Source organism: Gadus macrocephalus, chromosome 16 (assembly GCF_031168955.1).
Source record: "Gadus macrocephalus chromosome 16, ASM3116895v1".
Classification (NCBI taxonomy): Eukaryota; Metazoa; Chordata; class Actinopteri; order Gadiformes; family Gadidae; genus Gadus; species Gadus macrocephalus.
In genome coordinates this window covers 24,903,672-24,919,699 of record NC_082397.1, presented here as the reverse complement: position 1 = coordinate 24,919,699, position 16,028 = coordinate 24,903,672, and the positions used below count along the sequence as shown (strand labels likewise).

The window sequence follows — 16,028 nt, the reverse complement described above, 5'->3', positions numbered from 1 at the left end:
CGCTGTATACAAGAGCAGAAAAGGTAGTAATTACATTTTCCAAGGGGCTGTATTTAAAGTTAGAAAAATAATTAAATTCAAATCAAACAAAAACAAATTACACGGAAATCTAACAATGTCATCGTTTGCGTATCTCCTTCTCCCTGGGACCTGGTTTCAATAGAGTGCGTTAGCAGGCACCGGGAATGCCGGGTCCGTCTGGACGTGTGGGGGGCGGGCACGAACGTGCTAATGAGCTGAACCTATTCTTCAATAGGTTCGACTCAACCCCTGCCCCAGTGAGCTCAGCGAGTCAGTCTGTGCCCCCCTCCTTCACCTCCCCTACCCCCAACCCAGTCACCTCCCCTCCCTTTCCCCCTCCACTCCCCCTTGCTACCAGTCTTGTCATTACATCAGGCCAGGTGAGGCAGGAGCTATCTAAGCTCCAGAGGTATAAGGCAATGGGTCCGGACAACATCAATCCCAAGGTGCTTAAAGCGTGTGCCGGACAGCTTGCTGGAGTGTTCCAACACCTCTTCAACCTCTCCCTGAGGCTAAAGAAGGTGCCCCAGTTGTGGAAGACCTCCTGCATTGTTCCGGTGCCTAAGATAGCTCGTCCTAGCTCTCCCAATGACTACAGGCCAGTGGTGCTGATCTCACACATCATGAAGACCTTCGAAAGACTGGTCCTACAGCACCTCAGGCCCCAGGTGTGTGACTCCATGGACCCACTGCAGTTCGCGTACCAGGCCCAACTCAGCGTGGACGACGCCATCATTTACCTGCTGCACAGGGCTTACTCACACCTGGAGAAGCCGGGGAGCTCAGTGAGAGTCATGTTCTTCGACTTCTCCAGTGCGTTTAATACCATCCAGCCTCCCCTGCTTGAGAAGAAGCTCTCAGCAATGCAGGTACACCCTGACATGGTGGCCTGGATTGGTGACTACCTTTCCAGCAGGCCACAGTACGTGCGGCTGCAGAGCAGCCTGTCAGATGTGTTGATGAGCAACACTGGCGCACCCCAAGGAACAGTACTTTCACCCTTCCTCTTTACCATCTACACCTCTGACTTCAGCTTCAACTCTGGAACCTGCCATCTCCAGAAATTCTCAGATGACTCCTCCATCGTGGGCTGCATCAGTGAGGACAGGGAGGACGAGTACAGAGGTGTGGTGGAGGACTTCGTCAGATGGTCTGAGGAGAACCACCTCCAACTCAACATCGGCAAGACCAAGGAGCTGGTGGTGGACTTCCGCCGGAAGAGGAAGCCCCCAACCCCTATTACCATCCAGGGGGTTGAAATTGAGACGGTGGATTCGTATAAGTTCCTTGGAGTACACATCAACAATAAACTGGACTGGTCTGACAACACAGAGGCCCTCTACCGGAAGAGTCAGAGCAGACTCTTCTTCCTCAGGAGGCTCAGGTCGTTTGACGTGTGTGGCAGGCTGCTAAGGACATTTTATCTGTCTGTGGTAGCCAGCACGCTGTTCTTTGCTGGGGCGTGCTGGGGAGGAGGCATCAAGGCTGGGGAGTCAAACAGACTCAACAAGCTGGTTAGGAAAGCCAGCTCTGTTGTGGGACTTGAGCTGGACAGTCTGGAGGTGGTGGTGGAGAGGAGGATGAGGGACAAATTCAAGTCCATCATGGGCAACCCCTCCCATCCCCTCCATGCTGAGCTGTGGCAGATGGGGAGCACCTTCAGCCACAGGTTCATGTTCCCCAGGTGCAAGACGGAGCGCTTCAGGTGCTCCTTTGTGCCGGTAGCCATTAGGCTGTTCAACAGTGCCCGATGATGATTGTGTTTGTGTATGTCTATGTGTTTGCATATGCATGTGTGTGTGTGTTTAGGTATGCGTATATATGTGTATATGCATCACCCATCTTGATGTTGTTTCTGTTTGTCTTGTTTTTGTCCCTATTAACTATAAGCGTCTCCTTATGCATTAGCACTTTGTATTTATTTATTTATTGTATTTATTACATTGTTATTTTGTCCTGTGTCCTTCCACTGCTGCTGCAACAAACAAATTTCTCCTACGGGGGATTAATAAAGTTATATCGTATCGTATCGTATCGTACGTTCACCCAAACGTGCAAGAAAAATCGTATCCGTGTGGACACGGCCTAAAACAGTATCTGTTTTACACACTGTGTTTTTGGACTGAACTGCAAATCTGTTTGTTGTGTCCTGTGAAAGTAATTAAGTGTGTCGTATCCAACAAGCCTCATGTCCACCCCTTGATGCCAGTGCTTGTCTTAGGGTGCACTCACACTAGGCCATCTGTACCGTGCCCAAGTCTGTTTTACACCAAGTGCACCCCTAAAGTCTAGATCGTTTGACTAGTGTGAGCACGCCAACCGTACTCAAGTACAGTTCAATTCCGTGGCCTGAGCACACTTCGGAGAGGTGTGCTCTCCGAAGTTAAACAATAAACATGGTGGCAACTGGTTCAAAAGTGGGTTGAAGTTGGTGCGATAGCGAAGTTGATTCTTTGATAAAAAATCCCCCGTTCGTCACGGCGAGGGCTTTCTTGGTTCACTGAAGAAGGCGGGGCTGCGCATGGAGTCTAGAACTCTTTAGAATAATTTTTGCATACTAACATCCCAAATGTTGTTTTTTTCTTATGAATGAAGACACCCACATGCCAGAATAAGTTCACGTCTGAGTGTAGGCTACAAACGCGATTAACTATGTACAAAAACAGCTGACCACTTGTTTTCTATCCTGACAAAAGCCTTGTAAGGACAGTTCCTGTGTGTCTCTCTCGTAGATCGCACCATCTTTCAACGTCTTTGTTTAATAGGACTGCATCACCTTTTCTCACATGATCAGCAGCTCGCAGATTTCACTTTCCCTCCAGTTAGAACTGCTCATGATCATAGCGCTGTGTTGTCTCTGTGGAGAGAGCGCAGCAACATCTCTACCCAAGCCCCCCTCCTGTAACCGTGGAGCCGTCGCATTTACAACAGAATGAAACCCAATAAACCGCCAATGTGTGCAGGGTCCAGGAGGGTAAATTGGGGTTCTAGCTTCAGCAGGCAATTTACCTCGGGGAGTGTAAACACGCGGACCGTGCCGAGAAAAACCGAGTGCATAAAACAGCATATTTGGCAGTGTAAAAAACGCTCAGTGAGAGAGGGCTGTATCTGAGTAGAACGGCTCCAAATAAGCAACAAAGTCAGTAAAGTGTCAATTGTGTTCTCTGTGTCGTCCTCCATTGTTGTTCTACTAAGCAGCAGACGCTTGGTGATGACGTATGACGACGTGATGACGTACGTACAAGAGGCAACCGTACTCAGGCCCAGTTGGGATTGCCTAGTGTGAGCACAGGCCAGCGGCACAGCGGAGGGGGGGGGGGCAATCGTACTTGAGTACAGTACAGATGTCAAACGGACTTGGACACGGTACAGATAGCCTAGTGTGAGTGCGCCTTTAGGCAGGACAAGGCCCTGTGAGGGTAATGACTAATCAGGAGCCAGTCCTGGCTGACCTGGCAGAGGGCCCCCCTGACACACTCTGACACGTGTGTGTGTGTGTGTGTGTGTGTGTGTGTGTGTGTGTGTGTGTGTGTGTGTGTGTGTGTGTGTGTGTGTGTGTGTGTGTGTGTGTGTGTGTGTGTGTGTGTGTGTGTTTAAGTTGTGCGTCTGTTCATGTGTGTGCTTGTCCCTCACCGGTCACAGGTGCAAGCCGCCATCACCATCAACAGGTTGTAGATGATGAAGGTGAAGATGACGGCGGTGATGGTCCCACGAGGGATTGAGTAGCTAGGGTTCTTCAGGTCCCCTGGGCATACACACACACACACACACACACACACACACACACACACACACACACATTAACTAAACCACATTTACAAGCTGTCGCCACACACAAATACATCACACTAAAGGCCGATTCATACCTCCGAACTACCGGCATCGACAATCGCAAACATGGCATCAGTAGATACGATTTTGCAAGATTTGACAATATCGTTGATATCGATATATGCGTTACAATGGTCAGTTTCCGCCTCAAGTGTCTGTGTTTGCCTTGGAGACTGTGAGCGCGACCCCTCCCCCTCCCACTCTGTCCTTCCGAACGTGCGCAAAGAGAGAGGGGTCTGGCCTGCAGACATCCACCCACACGCTTCAGACATCCACCCACACGAACTTCCACTGCAGACATCCACCCACACGCTTCAGACATCCACCCACACGAACTTCCACTGCAGACATCCACCCACAGAAACATCCACCAGCAAACCGGAAATTGCAACAAAAAAAAAATGTCATTTTGCACTGCGCAAGCGCGAGTTGTAAATTCTATTGCCAACGTGCGAAAGGGACGGGACTGCACGAAGCTATGTGACACGTTCGGTTCAGCTGCACTTGGAGGTTATGGTAGGTGACTATTCAAAACAGCGATACAATTATAAATGCACGAGACTTGCATTTCTTTACCGATCTATTAGTTTCATTAAGTTTCGATTTTTTCATCAAACAAATAACCGAACGTTACACCAACATGAAGCATTTCTTGTTTTAATCCACACTGACGTGGATAACGCTAGCTAGGTTTCATTTTTGCAAGATAGGCAAATGTTTTTTGTAAACGTTGTGTAGCCTATAGTCGGTCTTATTAAACGATTTTACAGATTTGTAGATGTGTTGCGAGTGTAAACGTTTTTAAGATGTTGACTTTTGACAGTCATCTGTAGACCAAAACAGAGTTAAGTTGTGATAAAATAATGAGCTTGTTCCGCTTTAACTAGAGTTGCACCTATCAGCTGTTCATCTCCGCTGCGGTGGCTGAGAAGTGTGATATCATTCAATAGACAAAATCGATCTTTAAATATTCGATCTGCCTTTTAAGTTCATACAATCTGTTTATAACTGAGAGATCTTAGTTCAGTTAAAAGAGATGAAAAATGCAATAAAACGGATAAAAGTTAATGAATTACTGTTATAGCCGTAACTATCCTGTCTCAGATTCTAAATGTTCAATGTCCCCCAGTCAATAGGGTGCTGGGGCTCGGACAGTTCACAAAACATATGACAGAGAGAAACAGATGTAAAGTACAGTATGAGGTAGAAATATATCTTATTATTAATTATATGCCAATAATAGATAAAGTTGATGCTCTGAAGGGACAATAATTGCTGCACCCACCTAATAAATATTACGTTTTTCCATTTTTCAGCCTGTTTCGTGTAGACTACCACTACTGAATTACCGGCCTTTATATAGTTTGCTGTGCTGTGAGAATGTATCGTCTTTGATCTTAATTTTTTCTACAATTACAACATCAATTGTAACATTTTTTTCTGTCTTTTGTAGGTGCATCGCTCGTTTTTTAACGATGTTTCAATACCAGAAGTCACCTTTGATTTTCAGGAAGACATGGAGGTCTTCCCTAACATGACAGCTGAGGAGGATCTTCAAGTCAACACCATGTTCCTGGGTCGCTGGGTGGACACTCATTGACATTGCTGTGTGTGTGTGTGTGTGTGTGTGTGTGTGTGTGTGTGTGTGTGTGTGTGTGTGTGTGTGTGTGTGTGTGTGTGTGTGTGTGTGTGTGTGTGTGTGTGTGTTGAGGTTCTGAGTTCGGTTATCTGTTGAGTGTATGACGCGCTTCTGAATAAAGTGTTAAAACGTTTACAATGTTTTGATTTTATTATGACTTTACTTATTTACTTTGGTTACACACAGAGCTAAGTTCAAACACAGACTTGAGTTTGTCGTATTCAAAAATGGGCAAATAAGGTGGTCCAGCAGCAAGGTAAGACAATATTATAGACAATTAGAGCCAGATATAAAATGAAGGATGGTTCAGAGTAAGAATGTAGGAATGCAAAAGTGCAGATAACATATGATAAATATGTTGGAGTGCAGTCGAACCTTATGATATTAAGACAGCAGAATGTAACATAACTAGACCTAATATAAATATGTCAGGAAAGGAGAAGCTAGAGGAATTGTTCTAACTATTCCTGTCTACTTAGTTGCTGTATTTTAAATAATTATTAGCCTCAATCTCTAATGCCCTTCAGTTTTACAAAACAAGTATCAGTTTGGGTCCTATCAAATATTAAATAGAGATGATTGCAGTAAACACAGAAGGAATTCTGAATTAAGAATTCTGTAAAAGATGTGTGTATTTACAGAGAGAAGAGCCATGAGCTCCAGCTTAAAGTCAACAGCGAGTGTCAAGTCTTCTGTCTAAAACCGGAAGCGTTTATCCGATTTTATACCGTAATTTATTCCGTTCATGTATGTAAACACATTACGTAATGCACGTTCATTTACGTTAACACATAACGTAACGCCCGATTTTTTTTATTTTTTTCAATTTCGCCCGTTCATTTATGTAAACACATTACGTAACGTAATGTGTTTATTTACATAATTTTTATTTTATTTTCCGATTTTTATTTTTTATTTTCCGATTTCCGGTGTGCTGGTGGATGTTTCTGTGCGTGGATGTCAGAAGCGGAAGTTTGTGTGGGTGGATGTCTGAAGCGTGTGGGTGGATGTCTGCAGCCAGACTCTCTTGGGCAAAGACGCCTCATTCCCGCCCCCGCCGCCCCCCACAACACAACAAGCATGGAGGATACCGGTAAAGAAAACGAGACGACGGCGGGAGACGAAATTGTTTCAAAGAGGAGAAACAACGTCTTCATAATAAGGAAATGGAAAAAAACTGATGAGCAGCAGCTGCAGGTCATCTGTAGAGTGTAGCAAAAACGTTGCGGCTAAAAATGGAAGCATGACAAATCTGTTCCACCATTTACAGCAGCGGCACAAAGTGCAGTATGAGGAATGCGTAAAACTCTGTGGCTGTGCTGCTGCATCACCGGCCGCGAATGCTTCTTCTGCCCCGAAACAATGTCTTTTGCGAGCCTCCTTCACTCGTGGTGAGCCATATGACAGGAAAACCACAAAGTGGCGATATATCACTAAAGCGGTGGCCTACCACATCGCAAAAGACATGGTCCTGGTCGCAACGGTGGCCCAGGATGGTTTCAAAAAGTTGCTTCAAACAATGGACCCAAGGTACATCTTGCCAAATCGAAATTATTTGAAAAGGAAAAACTGTTCCCTTTTCTTTTTAAACATGTTCATTCAATTTAACATTCTAGCACTTGGCACATGTGCCAGCCAGAGTTCCTTAATGGCACAACCAATGTTCTAACTGGCTATCTGTTTAACCTTCAAAGTGTTCCATTTTGTTGAAATTAATGATACAAAATCCTGTGTTTTAATAAAACTGCTTGCAACATCTCACATGTGGCTATTGACTTACAAAAAAAACTTCTAACCCACTCTATAGAAAATATCGAGATATATATCGTATAACGCCATTCAGCCAAAAAATATCGGGATATCATATTTTGCGCATATCGTGCAGCCCTACTTGTAGTCATCCGAAATCGGCGAAAAAAACGGCGCATTAAGTGTAGGCCTACGCGGCGGTGGCATGTGACACCCCTCACCAACCCGCAGATTATCTCCTCAAAATGTTGCGCCATTTTTAAATGACCAGTTGCAACTCATAGCCGAAGCAGGTGAACAATAAAATAAAAAGGTCACGTATATTGTATAATATAAGTATAAAACCTTAAATACAATATATCTATACATCTTAGATATTATGCTACTCTCTATTTTCGCGAATGGTTGGACTTCTGACTCTATACTGCCGCCTCGATTTCCGTTGGTATTGCTCCGTTTCTCCCGGAGCACTCCGGATTCGTAAGCTCAGAGGCGACGGTCCCACTGACGGACGAAACAACCTCCGGGACCGGACGAAAGGGTTCCTATCCGTATTTACCATAGGGTGTGAATGGGCCTTAAGTCAACCACAGATCCAAGCTGGTCACAGAGACGCACAAACACACACAACAGACACACACACAAGCTGAAGCGCCACACACACACCCACACACGCACCCTTGCGCCTCCCTAACAATTATGCAAAGAGTCACTCAGGAGTGACATCACCAGAATGTGGGCTCAGCAATTGGCATGCTTTACATTTTCCCTGAAGCCGTTCATTCCAACCTAAAATGCTGTTGTACATTGGTGATCGGGCATTGAGTCAAAAAGGCTTATCACATCAATGATTAAGGGATTGCCTCACGAAAACGAATTCACACACACACCATTGGCAGTACCTGATATGTTGGATCCAGTCATAATGCCGGTGCAGCCATTAAACACGACAGCGAAGACAGTAGCAAAGTTCATCATCCTCCCTGTGGTGTAGTCCACCCCATATCCTTCTGAAAGAAAGAAGGAAGAAAGAAAACCCACATTATACACAAAAAATGTAAGGGCATATGGAACCATAGACAGTATAGGGCGGTCAAACATCGCCAGGAACACCAGTTTGGGGGGGGGGGGGAACTTCATGCTTCGTGCTAATATAAGAGAATACTTCTTCACACACGTGTTGTGAAACAATCAACATCTGGCGCATCAACTGTTTCTGCAAACAAGAGCCAAGCATTTGATTTAATTGGACCAATAGAGAAAAAAACTAAGTCTCTCTTTGATACAGCACGCTAAGGCTTATTACCTTAAACACACACACACACACACACACACACACACACACACACACAGAGACACACACACACACACACACACACACACACACACACACACACACACACACACACACACCTCCCAGGTTTCCGATCAGTGTGTCCAGCTTGAACCCGGTGAAGCTGGCCATGGGGCTGCTGGTGTTGCCGGGCAGGAAGGCGGAGCCGGGAAGCGTGACATTGTGCGGCCTGACGGAGAAGAAGCTGACGAACACGGTGCCCAGCGAGAGGATGACCACCAGGAAGATGAGGAAGGTGGCGCTGGCATAGATGTTGGCGCCCACCAGGCACACCAGCAGGCAGAGCAGAGCCACGGCCGTACCATACAGCAGGGACCACCAGTACCCCGACGGGAGCACCTGGTGGGGGGAGATGGGCAGGGTGCCGTCTGGTGGACAGAGGGGGATAACAGTGTGTGAAAGAGATACTGCACTGCAAAAAACACATGCCTCCATTGTTAGATTTTTTCTGCCATAATTGTAATAACGTTTTTTATTGGAAACAGAATGGCTCTGAAATAAGGCAAAAATATTTGAAACAATATCTATAGATTCATAATTAGGCTTAATTATTTGAAACAATATCTATCGATTCATATTTCTTATGCAAGTCATTAAACAAAGTGAGGCAGTAGGTGACTTATTGGCGGCTTGATAGAACACAAGAGAGTTTCAGAACTAAGCTAGCAAACGGCCTTGAGGACCCCTCCCGCTTCAGCCTGGTGGTGGGCCCTCCTTACCTTCAGGCATGCCAAAGGTGGACTCAATGGCCTCCACCAGCCCCAGCACGAATAGGGCACTGGCACACACGTTACCCAGGAAGAACATGATGCCAATGCTGCCCCCGAACTCCGGGCCAAGGGCTCGACTTATCATGTCTGGGTCAGGTTAAGGCTACAAACAGCTTCACAGGTAAACATATCGAAAAAAGGATGCTTTGCAGTTTGTGAAGAGCTGATAGTGGGGAGTAGGGATGCCTAACTTATTACATATAAATGTATATGTGTGTTTGTGTATGTGTGTCACTTCACTTATCTTTCTTTCTTGATTTAACCCTGCTAAAATATCTACACTGCTAGTTACTGTTCCCCTTTTCTTGTGATGTGGACAATCCCTTACCTGTTTGTGAACAACAATGGTCATACAAGGAAGTTGTATGATACATGCAATGGTGATCATTACCCCATTTGCACAATGCTCCTTATGTGAAGAAAACACATTATTATTATGTGCATTATGTCCTGTCTCTCATATTCTATCTGCCATCATCAGGAACTTCTGCGCCTTAAATAGTTAGAAAACCCTCAAAACCCGTCTTCAGGTAAACCCTGTTCTGTTAGGGTGTGACCAGGTGCGGTCGAACAATGATGTCTTATTTTCTATATAAAATGCGATGCTACCATCTGCTATAAACGCTTTTACAGTGATTGTTTTGTGTGCTGGTGTGCTTTGACAACGTTTTACAACCCACCTCACACCTGCTCCTGTTGACCCAGTGGTGTCTATACAACATTTACAACCATTTTCTCCGCCTCAGAGTGGAGGCCTAAAACCTTTTCTATGAGCTCTACTTTTAACCTGCATTAATTACCTTTTGATTCCACAGACAATATATGCATTATATAATTTGGCTGATTTAAAAAAGAATGATACCATCTGCATTGACCATCTCAAATTGTGCTGGAATTGTTTTTTTTCTATTTTTGTTCATTTTTCACAACCATTGGAGTAAAAACATGTGCTAGAGTCCAGCAGCTGTTTCATGTACAACACATTGGGTATCCCTGTGTTTATGAACCCACAAACACCCCCACTATCGGGTCCTATTCTGGAGCAGTTCTAGCATAGCCATTCAAGGCTCTTGTGTAGTGGTCACTATGAAATAATTCCTTTCATGCAAGTTGGCTCAAATACATCCTATATAATGTAGGCCTTTACAGAACATCTCTGCATGGTACTAAGCGTGGTGGTGGTTCAACAAGGTGGGTCTCAGCTGGAGGATACAGTAAGCCCCCCCGGCGTCCAGGGCCCCGTTGGTAGAGATGGCACAGACTGAGAGCACAGTCATGCTGATGATGAAGTAGGCCACCACATACATGGCTATGGCCTGGTACAGACCGCACTGCCCCACCATGAAGCCTGGAGGAGAGAAACACAGATAGGAGACAGTGGGACAGAGAGAGAGAGAGAGAGAGAGAGAGAGAGAGAGAGAGAGAGAGAGAGAGAGAGAGAGAGAGAGAGAGAGAGAGAGGGAAGACAGACAGTGGGACAGAGGGGGAGAGAGAGAGAGAGAGAGAGAGAGAGAGAGAGAGAGAGAGAGAGAGAGAGGGGGGAAGACAGACAGTGGGACAGAGAGAGAGAGAGAGAGAGAGAGAGAGAGAGAGAGAGAGAGAGAGAGAGAGAGAGAGAGAGAGGGGAAGACAGACAGTGGGACAGAGGGGGAGAGAGAGAGAGAGAGAGAGAGAGAGGGGAAGACAGACAGTGGGACAGAGGGGGAGAGAGAGAGAGAGAGAGAGAGAGAGAGAGAGAGAGAGAGAGAGAGAGAGAGAGAGAGAGAGAGAGAGAGAGAGAGAGAGAGAGAGAGAGAGAGAGTGACATTAACGTAGTAAAATACAGAAGTTGACTTTGACCTAACTGGCAGACACGCCCAGACATGGTCACAGTGGTTTTACGGACCACCATTAAAGACAAACTGATAAAGATTGCTGTTGTTCATTAGCCTTTATTCAGAATTTGCAGAATTATATGGTATATAGTTATTCCATAGGGTCTGTTTGCATGTGAGAGAGTTTGTTAATCTCCTGATGTGAGTGGTGGTTCAGCCCAAACAGTGTCGGTGAGGAGGAGTTAGGAGGCGTTCACAAAGGGGAAGTTTGAGGGTTGCAAATAATTTTTCACATCCACAATGAAACCAGCTGTTATTCCCCACAACTACTGTACTTCCTTTATAAAACACACTTTCATTTCTGTTGATCGGTGTAAAATAATGTGTGTTTGTGTGTGTGTGTGTGTGTGTGTGTGTGTGTGTGTGTGTGTGTGTGTGTGTGTGTGTGTGTGTGTGTGTGTGTGTGTGTGTGTGTGTGTGTGTGCGTGCGTGCGTGCGTGCGTGTGTGTGTGTGTGTGTGTGTGTGTGTGTGTGTGTGTGTGTGTGCCTGTGCGTGTGTGAGGGCCAAAGCAGCAGCTGAGTCTCACGAGACCTGGGGCGAGCACGGGGGTGATCAGAAGCCCCCCTTCCCTCCTCCTGAACCACCACCACATTCTCAAACGCACGCACACACAGTTTAGTCAGAGGATAGTCCTTCACGATGTTAACGGTTTACGACAACAAAACAATATGTTCTAATTTGTCTGAATTGTTTTCTGTGAGTTTGAGGGATATGAATCTGATGTTACTGTGAATCCTCTAAACACTGTACTAGCTGTATGAAGTGTGAAGCACCGTGGAAAGGGTGTCATGCGAACCTGATTACCGACTGAGACATGCAGGCTCTGCTCTTCCAATCACACATCTGAATGGAATGCTAAACAAGGCATGTTGTGTGCTGCTGCGCGGGTGTATGTGATTCTATCCGGAGCTACATCTCACACATTTGGTCATAAGTTTGATGGTTACCACAGATTGTCCCTACTATTAACTTGACTTGTTGAGTTTGTTGAAGCACATCAAGACATCGGTTAGGCTGCAGTAGGAGGGCTTCCACCAACACATGCCTGATCTCAGTTTGGTTCTCAATGCTCAACCAAAATAATAAACACTTCCAATGCGAAGAACAACTATGTATTGTTCTTTTGAGGATGTTGAGATGATGATGATGAGCGACTGATGAAGTCACATCCCAGCAGCATCACTTACCTATCCTGAGGAAGACCACCACGCTGAACATGGACAGCAGGGTGGGCACCACCACGCCGAAGAACGTGTTGAGTTTCTTGGGCTGACTGGTGCTCGCTGGCCCCCGTCTGGGACCGGCCGCGCTCTGCCCCCTGTCCCGGGAAGGGGGCACCGGCAGCACCCCCGCGGGTGCCTCGCTGCAGCTGGCCTCGGAGAGACGGTAGTGGAGGAGGGGGGTCTTCTCCGACATGACGACCCTCCGCTTCAGAGCTGAACAAGTTCTCCTGGCTGTCTGACGGGACTCTGTAGGGCATGTGTAATCATGCGTAACGCGCTCACCAAAGGCAAAAATGCGTAAAATGCTCCATCGTCTCAAATGCGGCCCATAGGCGGATGGTCTAACTATCTGTTATCTATCTATAACAGTCTCTCCTCTACAACAGTACAGTAGGATGTGGGCTACCGGCTCCAACCTGCCCGCCTATCTTTAAAGAGTAGCAATAGTTTCCACTTTTCGGCGAAAGAACACACTTTACGCGATAAAGTCAACGACGTGTGGAAGCGAATCAATAACCCACGAGACCATCACTGTCAGTCAAAGCGTCCCGAGCCGCACGGTCCGGTCATGTGACGCCGCGGGGCTCCAGCCTGTTGACTGGTCACGTGACGCGGGCCTCCTTTCCGCCCTGCAACATTCCTCTGAACCCGGTGTTAGTGCGTTAGTCCTGTCCTACATATTAAATAACCCATTGCTAGGAGTGCATTAGTCCTGTCCCACATGTTAAAAAAAACTGTCTTAGTGAGTTAGTCCTGTCCTACATGTTAAATAACCCAGTGTTACAGTGCATTAGTCCTGTCCTACAAAATAACCCAGTGTTAGTAGTGCATTAGTCCTGTCCTACATGTTAAATAACCCAATGTTAGTAGTGCATTAATCCTGTCCTACATGTCAAATAACCCAGTGTTAGTAGTGCATTAGCCCTGTCCTACAAGTCAATAACCCAGTGTTATTGAATTAGTCCTGTCCTACATTGGATTTACATCTTAAATAACCCAGTGTTAGTGGTGCATCAGTCCTGTCCTACATATGATTCACATGATAAATAACCCGTTGTTGAATGTAAAAACTAATTTGAGGGAGGTGTATGGAGCTTGTGTTTGATGAGCTTGTGTTTGATGCGGTGGCGTAGCGGCCATATACATTGGGGGGTACAAGTCCCCCCCAATGTTCAGATATCCCAAAATGTCCCCCCCAATAAATCGCTGGGAATAGGGATATAGCAATTCAATATTTCTATGGGTAGAACACTTAGGTTTTCCCTGAAGTACACTCCGTTCCCTGAACGCATCTCTAGTCTGCACACAGTGCGCGCCGCACACCCTAAATAACTCAATCCGATTCTATCTACAGCTCTTACAGCCAATGAGAATATGGCTGTTCGGGCTAGCTAGCCAATGGGATAGATCCATGATTTGATTCGTCCCCGCACGTGCGGCTCGGTGACGGTGACTTGTGTCACTCGATTGCATTGGTCATCAACTGTCTTTTTTACATGACCATGGAATCAAAAACATAAACAACAGCAAATGAGTGGCATGTTACGATCGAAAAAACAGGTAAGTTATGAAGCTTTTTCAGAAGTGCTGGGTACAATGAGGATGTGGATCTTCCCTGTGGCATGTTCACTTTGGTGTGTTCAGAATAAAGAGAGTGAAGCACAGAGAGAGCAAGAACGTTTGGAGGATGAAAGCAGTGTGTGTCAATCTGGTAGTGACATAGAGGTGAGTAGCCTAAGAGAGGAGTTCTGGAAACTAGTAGAACCTTGGCTTTTCCTATGTTCAATGCAATTTGTAAGTTACTTTGGTTAAAAGCGTCTGCAAAATGATTGTCAAAGAGTAAATATTAATGGTTTAAAACCGAATTGTGACATTAGAGCACAATCCTGTTGGCAGTGGCACTGATGTCTATAGTGTGTTTCAGTAGTCTGCTGGTAAATAGTTTGCTGATATCTGTGATATTATTCCTTCCATGTTTCCTCTGTTGTGTTCAGAGTAGAGCTAGTGAGCCAGCGGGAGAGACAGAAAGTTTGGAGGATGAAAGCACAGGGAGAGTTTGTCAATCTAGTGGTGGCATAAAGGTGAGTCGCCTAAGAGAGGAGTAAATATGAAAGGTTAAGACCGAATCATGACATTCAAGCAGAATCCTGTTAACACACATGTATATAGTGTAGGGTTGTCAAAAAAATTTATAGTCAGATACTAATCGATTAAAATTAAAAAAAATAATAAAGGATTAGATACTTATGTGCAACAGTATCGATACTAAAACCGCTGTCTTCATCATCTTCATCTCTCTTTTTTTCTCGCCTCCTTCAGTTGACACACAACTTTACACAGCAGCGTTGCAGTTGCTAATATAGCAATATAATAATTATTAAGTCAAGTCTCATTCAAAGTTACAAAACATTGTATAATGTATGTATTCATAGATTAATCCATAACTAATCAGAAAACATTTAGGTTATGTCCTTGACATGTCCAATTCTTTAACAGTGCATCATTCATTACGGCTAATGGTTTCACCATGAGATTAGCTCAGTGCGCTCTCTCATGAAACTCATCTAGGTACTTATTAAACAAGTGGTTGAAAATATCAGAAAATCTGAGGGGTAACAAAAGTTTTGGGGTGACTTCTATTTAGGTCCATGAGATAGATGCACCTGGGTGGGTTTTACTCAACATTGGCAAATGTGATGGTTATGCAATAAAAAATGTAATGGAAGTAAGAACTGGCTGGATTTTGTGTCCTTGTTGTGGTGGTGCAGGTGTTTGTTTGTGTGTGTTTTGTAAGAAAGACAAAACATCAATGAATTGAATGTGAGAAAACTGACTGGATTGGTTGAAATATTGAGGAGCACAAAATGTTATGTTTAATTGAAAAAGTAAAGGAAAACAGAGCTCTGAAGTATTTGTGTGTAAACCTTTTCCCAATTTCAAGTCTTCCGCACTCCCAGACTGCTTGGTCACATCCAGTATTAAAGTGTTTTAAACATCCATCCCTAGAAAGGTCTTCAAAATTAGGTGCTAGGTATTGAGATTTTGCTCTCAGAGTGCACCAGATTAATGCATGTTCAAAATCTTTGCCTGGGGGGGCCGGACCCCGCCCCCAGGCATTTGTCCCCCCCAATGTTGAAACCATGGCTACACCTCTGGATTCACCGCTACCGGAAACTCGACTGAACGAACGAACGAACGAGGAGCTGAGTCTGACTGACTCAGAGAACCGCGAATGATTCGATTCACCGCTACCGCTATGGAAAGCCAAGAAGGCCACTAACTGGCCAACACAGTCTCACTCCGAGAACGTCAAATACCGACTGTTGGCAAAGGCACTTTAGCGTCGGTGACTGACGGGAAAGGTACCCTTTTCCGTCGGTCGCTGACGGGAACCCTTCGGCGTCTTCTGCAGACGGAATGGGGGGTGCCTCAGCAGCCCATTCACTCCTGTATTAACCCGACTACGTCTCTAATAGACGCTGTGAGCATCTTTCCTATTGGATAGTTTTTAGGATATTTTTCTGTGAAAATGGCGGACATACTTTTTATTCTGGGTGGAAAATATG

The 16,028-nt window shown here is 45.4% G+C and overlaps 1 protein-coding gene across 1 annotated transcript in view; it reads right to left on the bottom strand.

The window, feature by feature from the left end:
* Positions 1–12,994, bottom strand: part of zgc:153039 (uncharacterized protein LOC767698 homolog) — a 73,368-nt gene extending 60,374 nt beyond the window's left edge. The window contains exons 1-6 of the mRNA XM_060074515.1: positions 12,427–12,994; positions 10,578–10,712; positions 9,314–9,451; positions 8,654–8,962; positions 8,143–8,250; positions 3,655–3,766 (exon numbers count right to left, since the gene is read on the bottom strand). Coding sequence (XP_059930498.1) covers positions 3,655–3,766; positions 8,143–8,250; positions 8,654–8,962; positions 9,314–9,451; positions 10,578–10,712; positions 12,427–12,655 — 1,031 coding nt within the window. The 5' untranslated portion in view covers positions 12,656–12,994. The remainder of the gene's footprint in view (positions 1–3,654; positions 3,767–8,142; positions 8,251–8,653; positions 8,963–9,313; positions 9,452–10,577; positions 10,713–12,426) is intronic.
* Between the last annotated feature and the right edge of the window lie 3,034 nt (positions 12,995–16,028).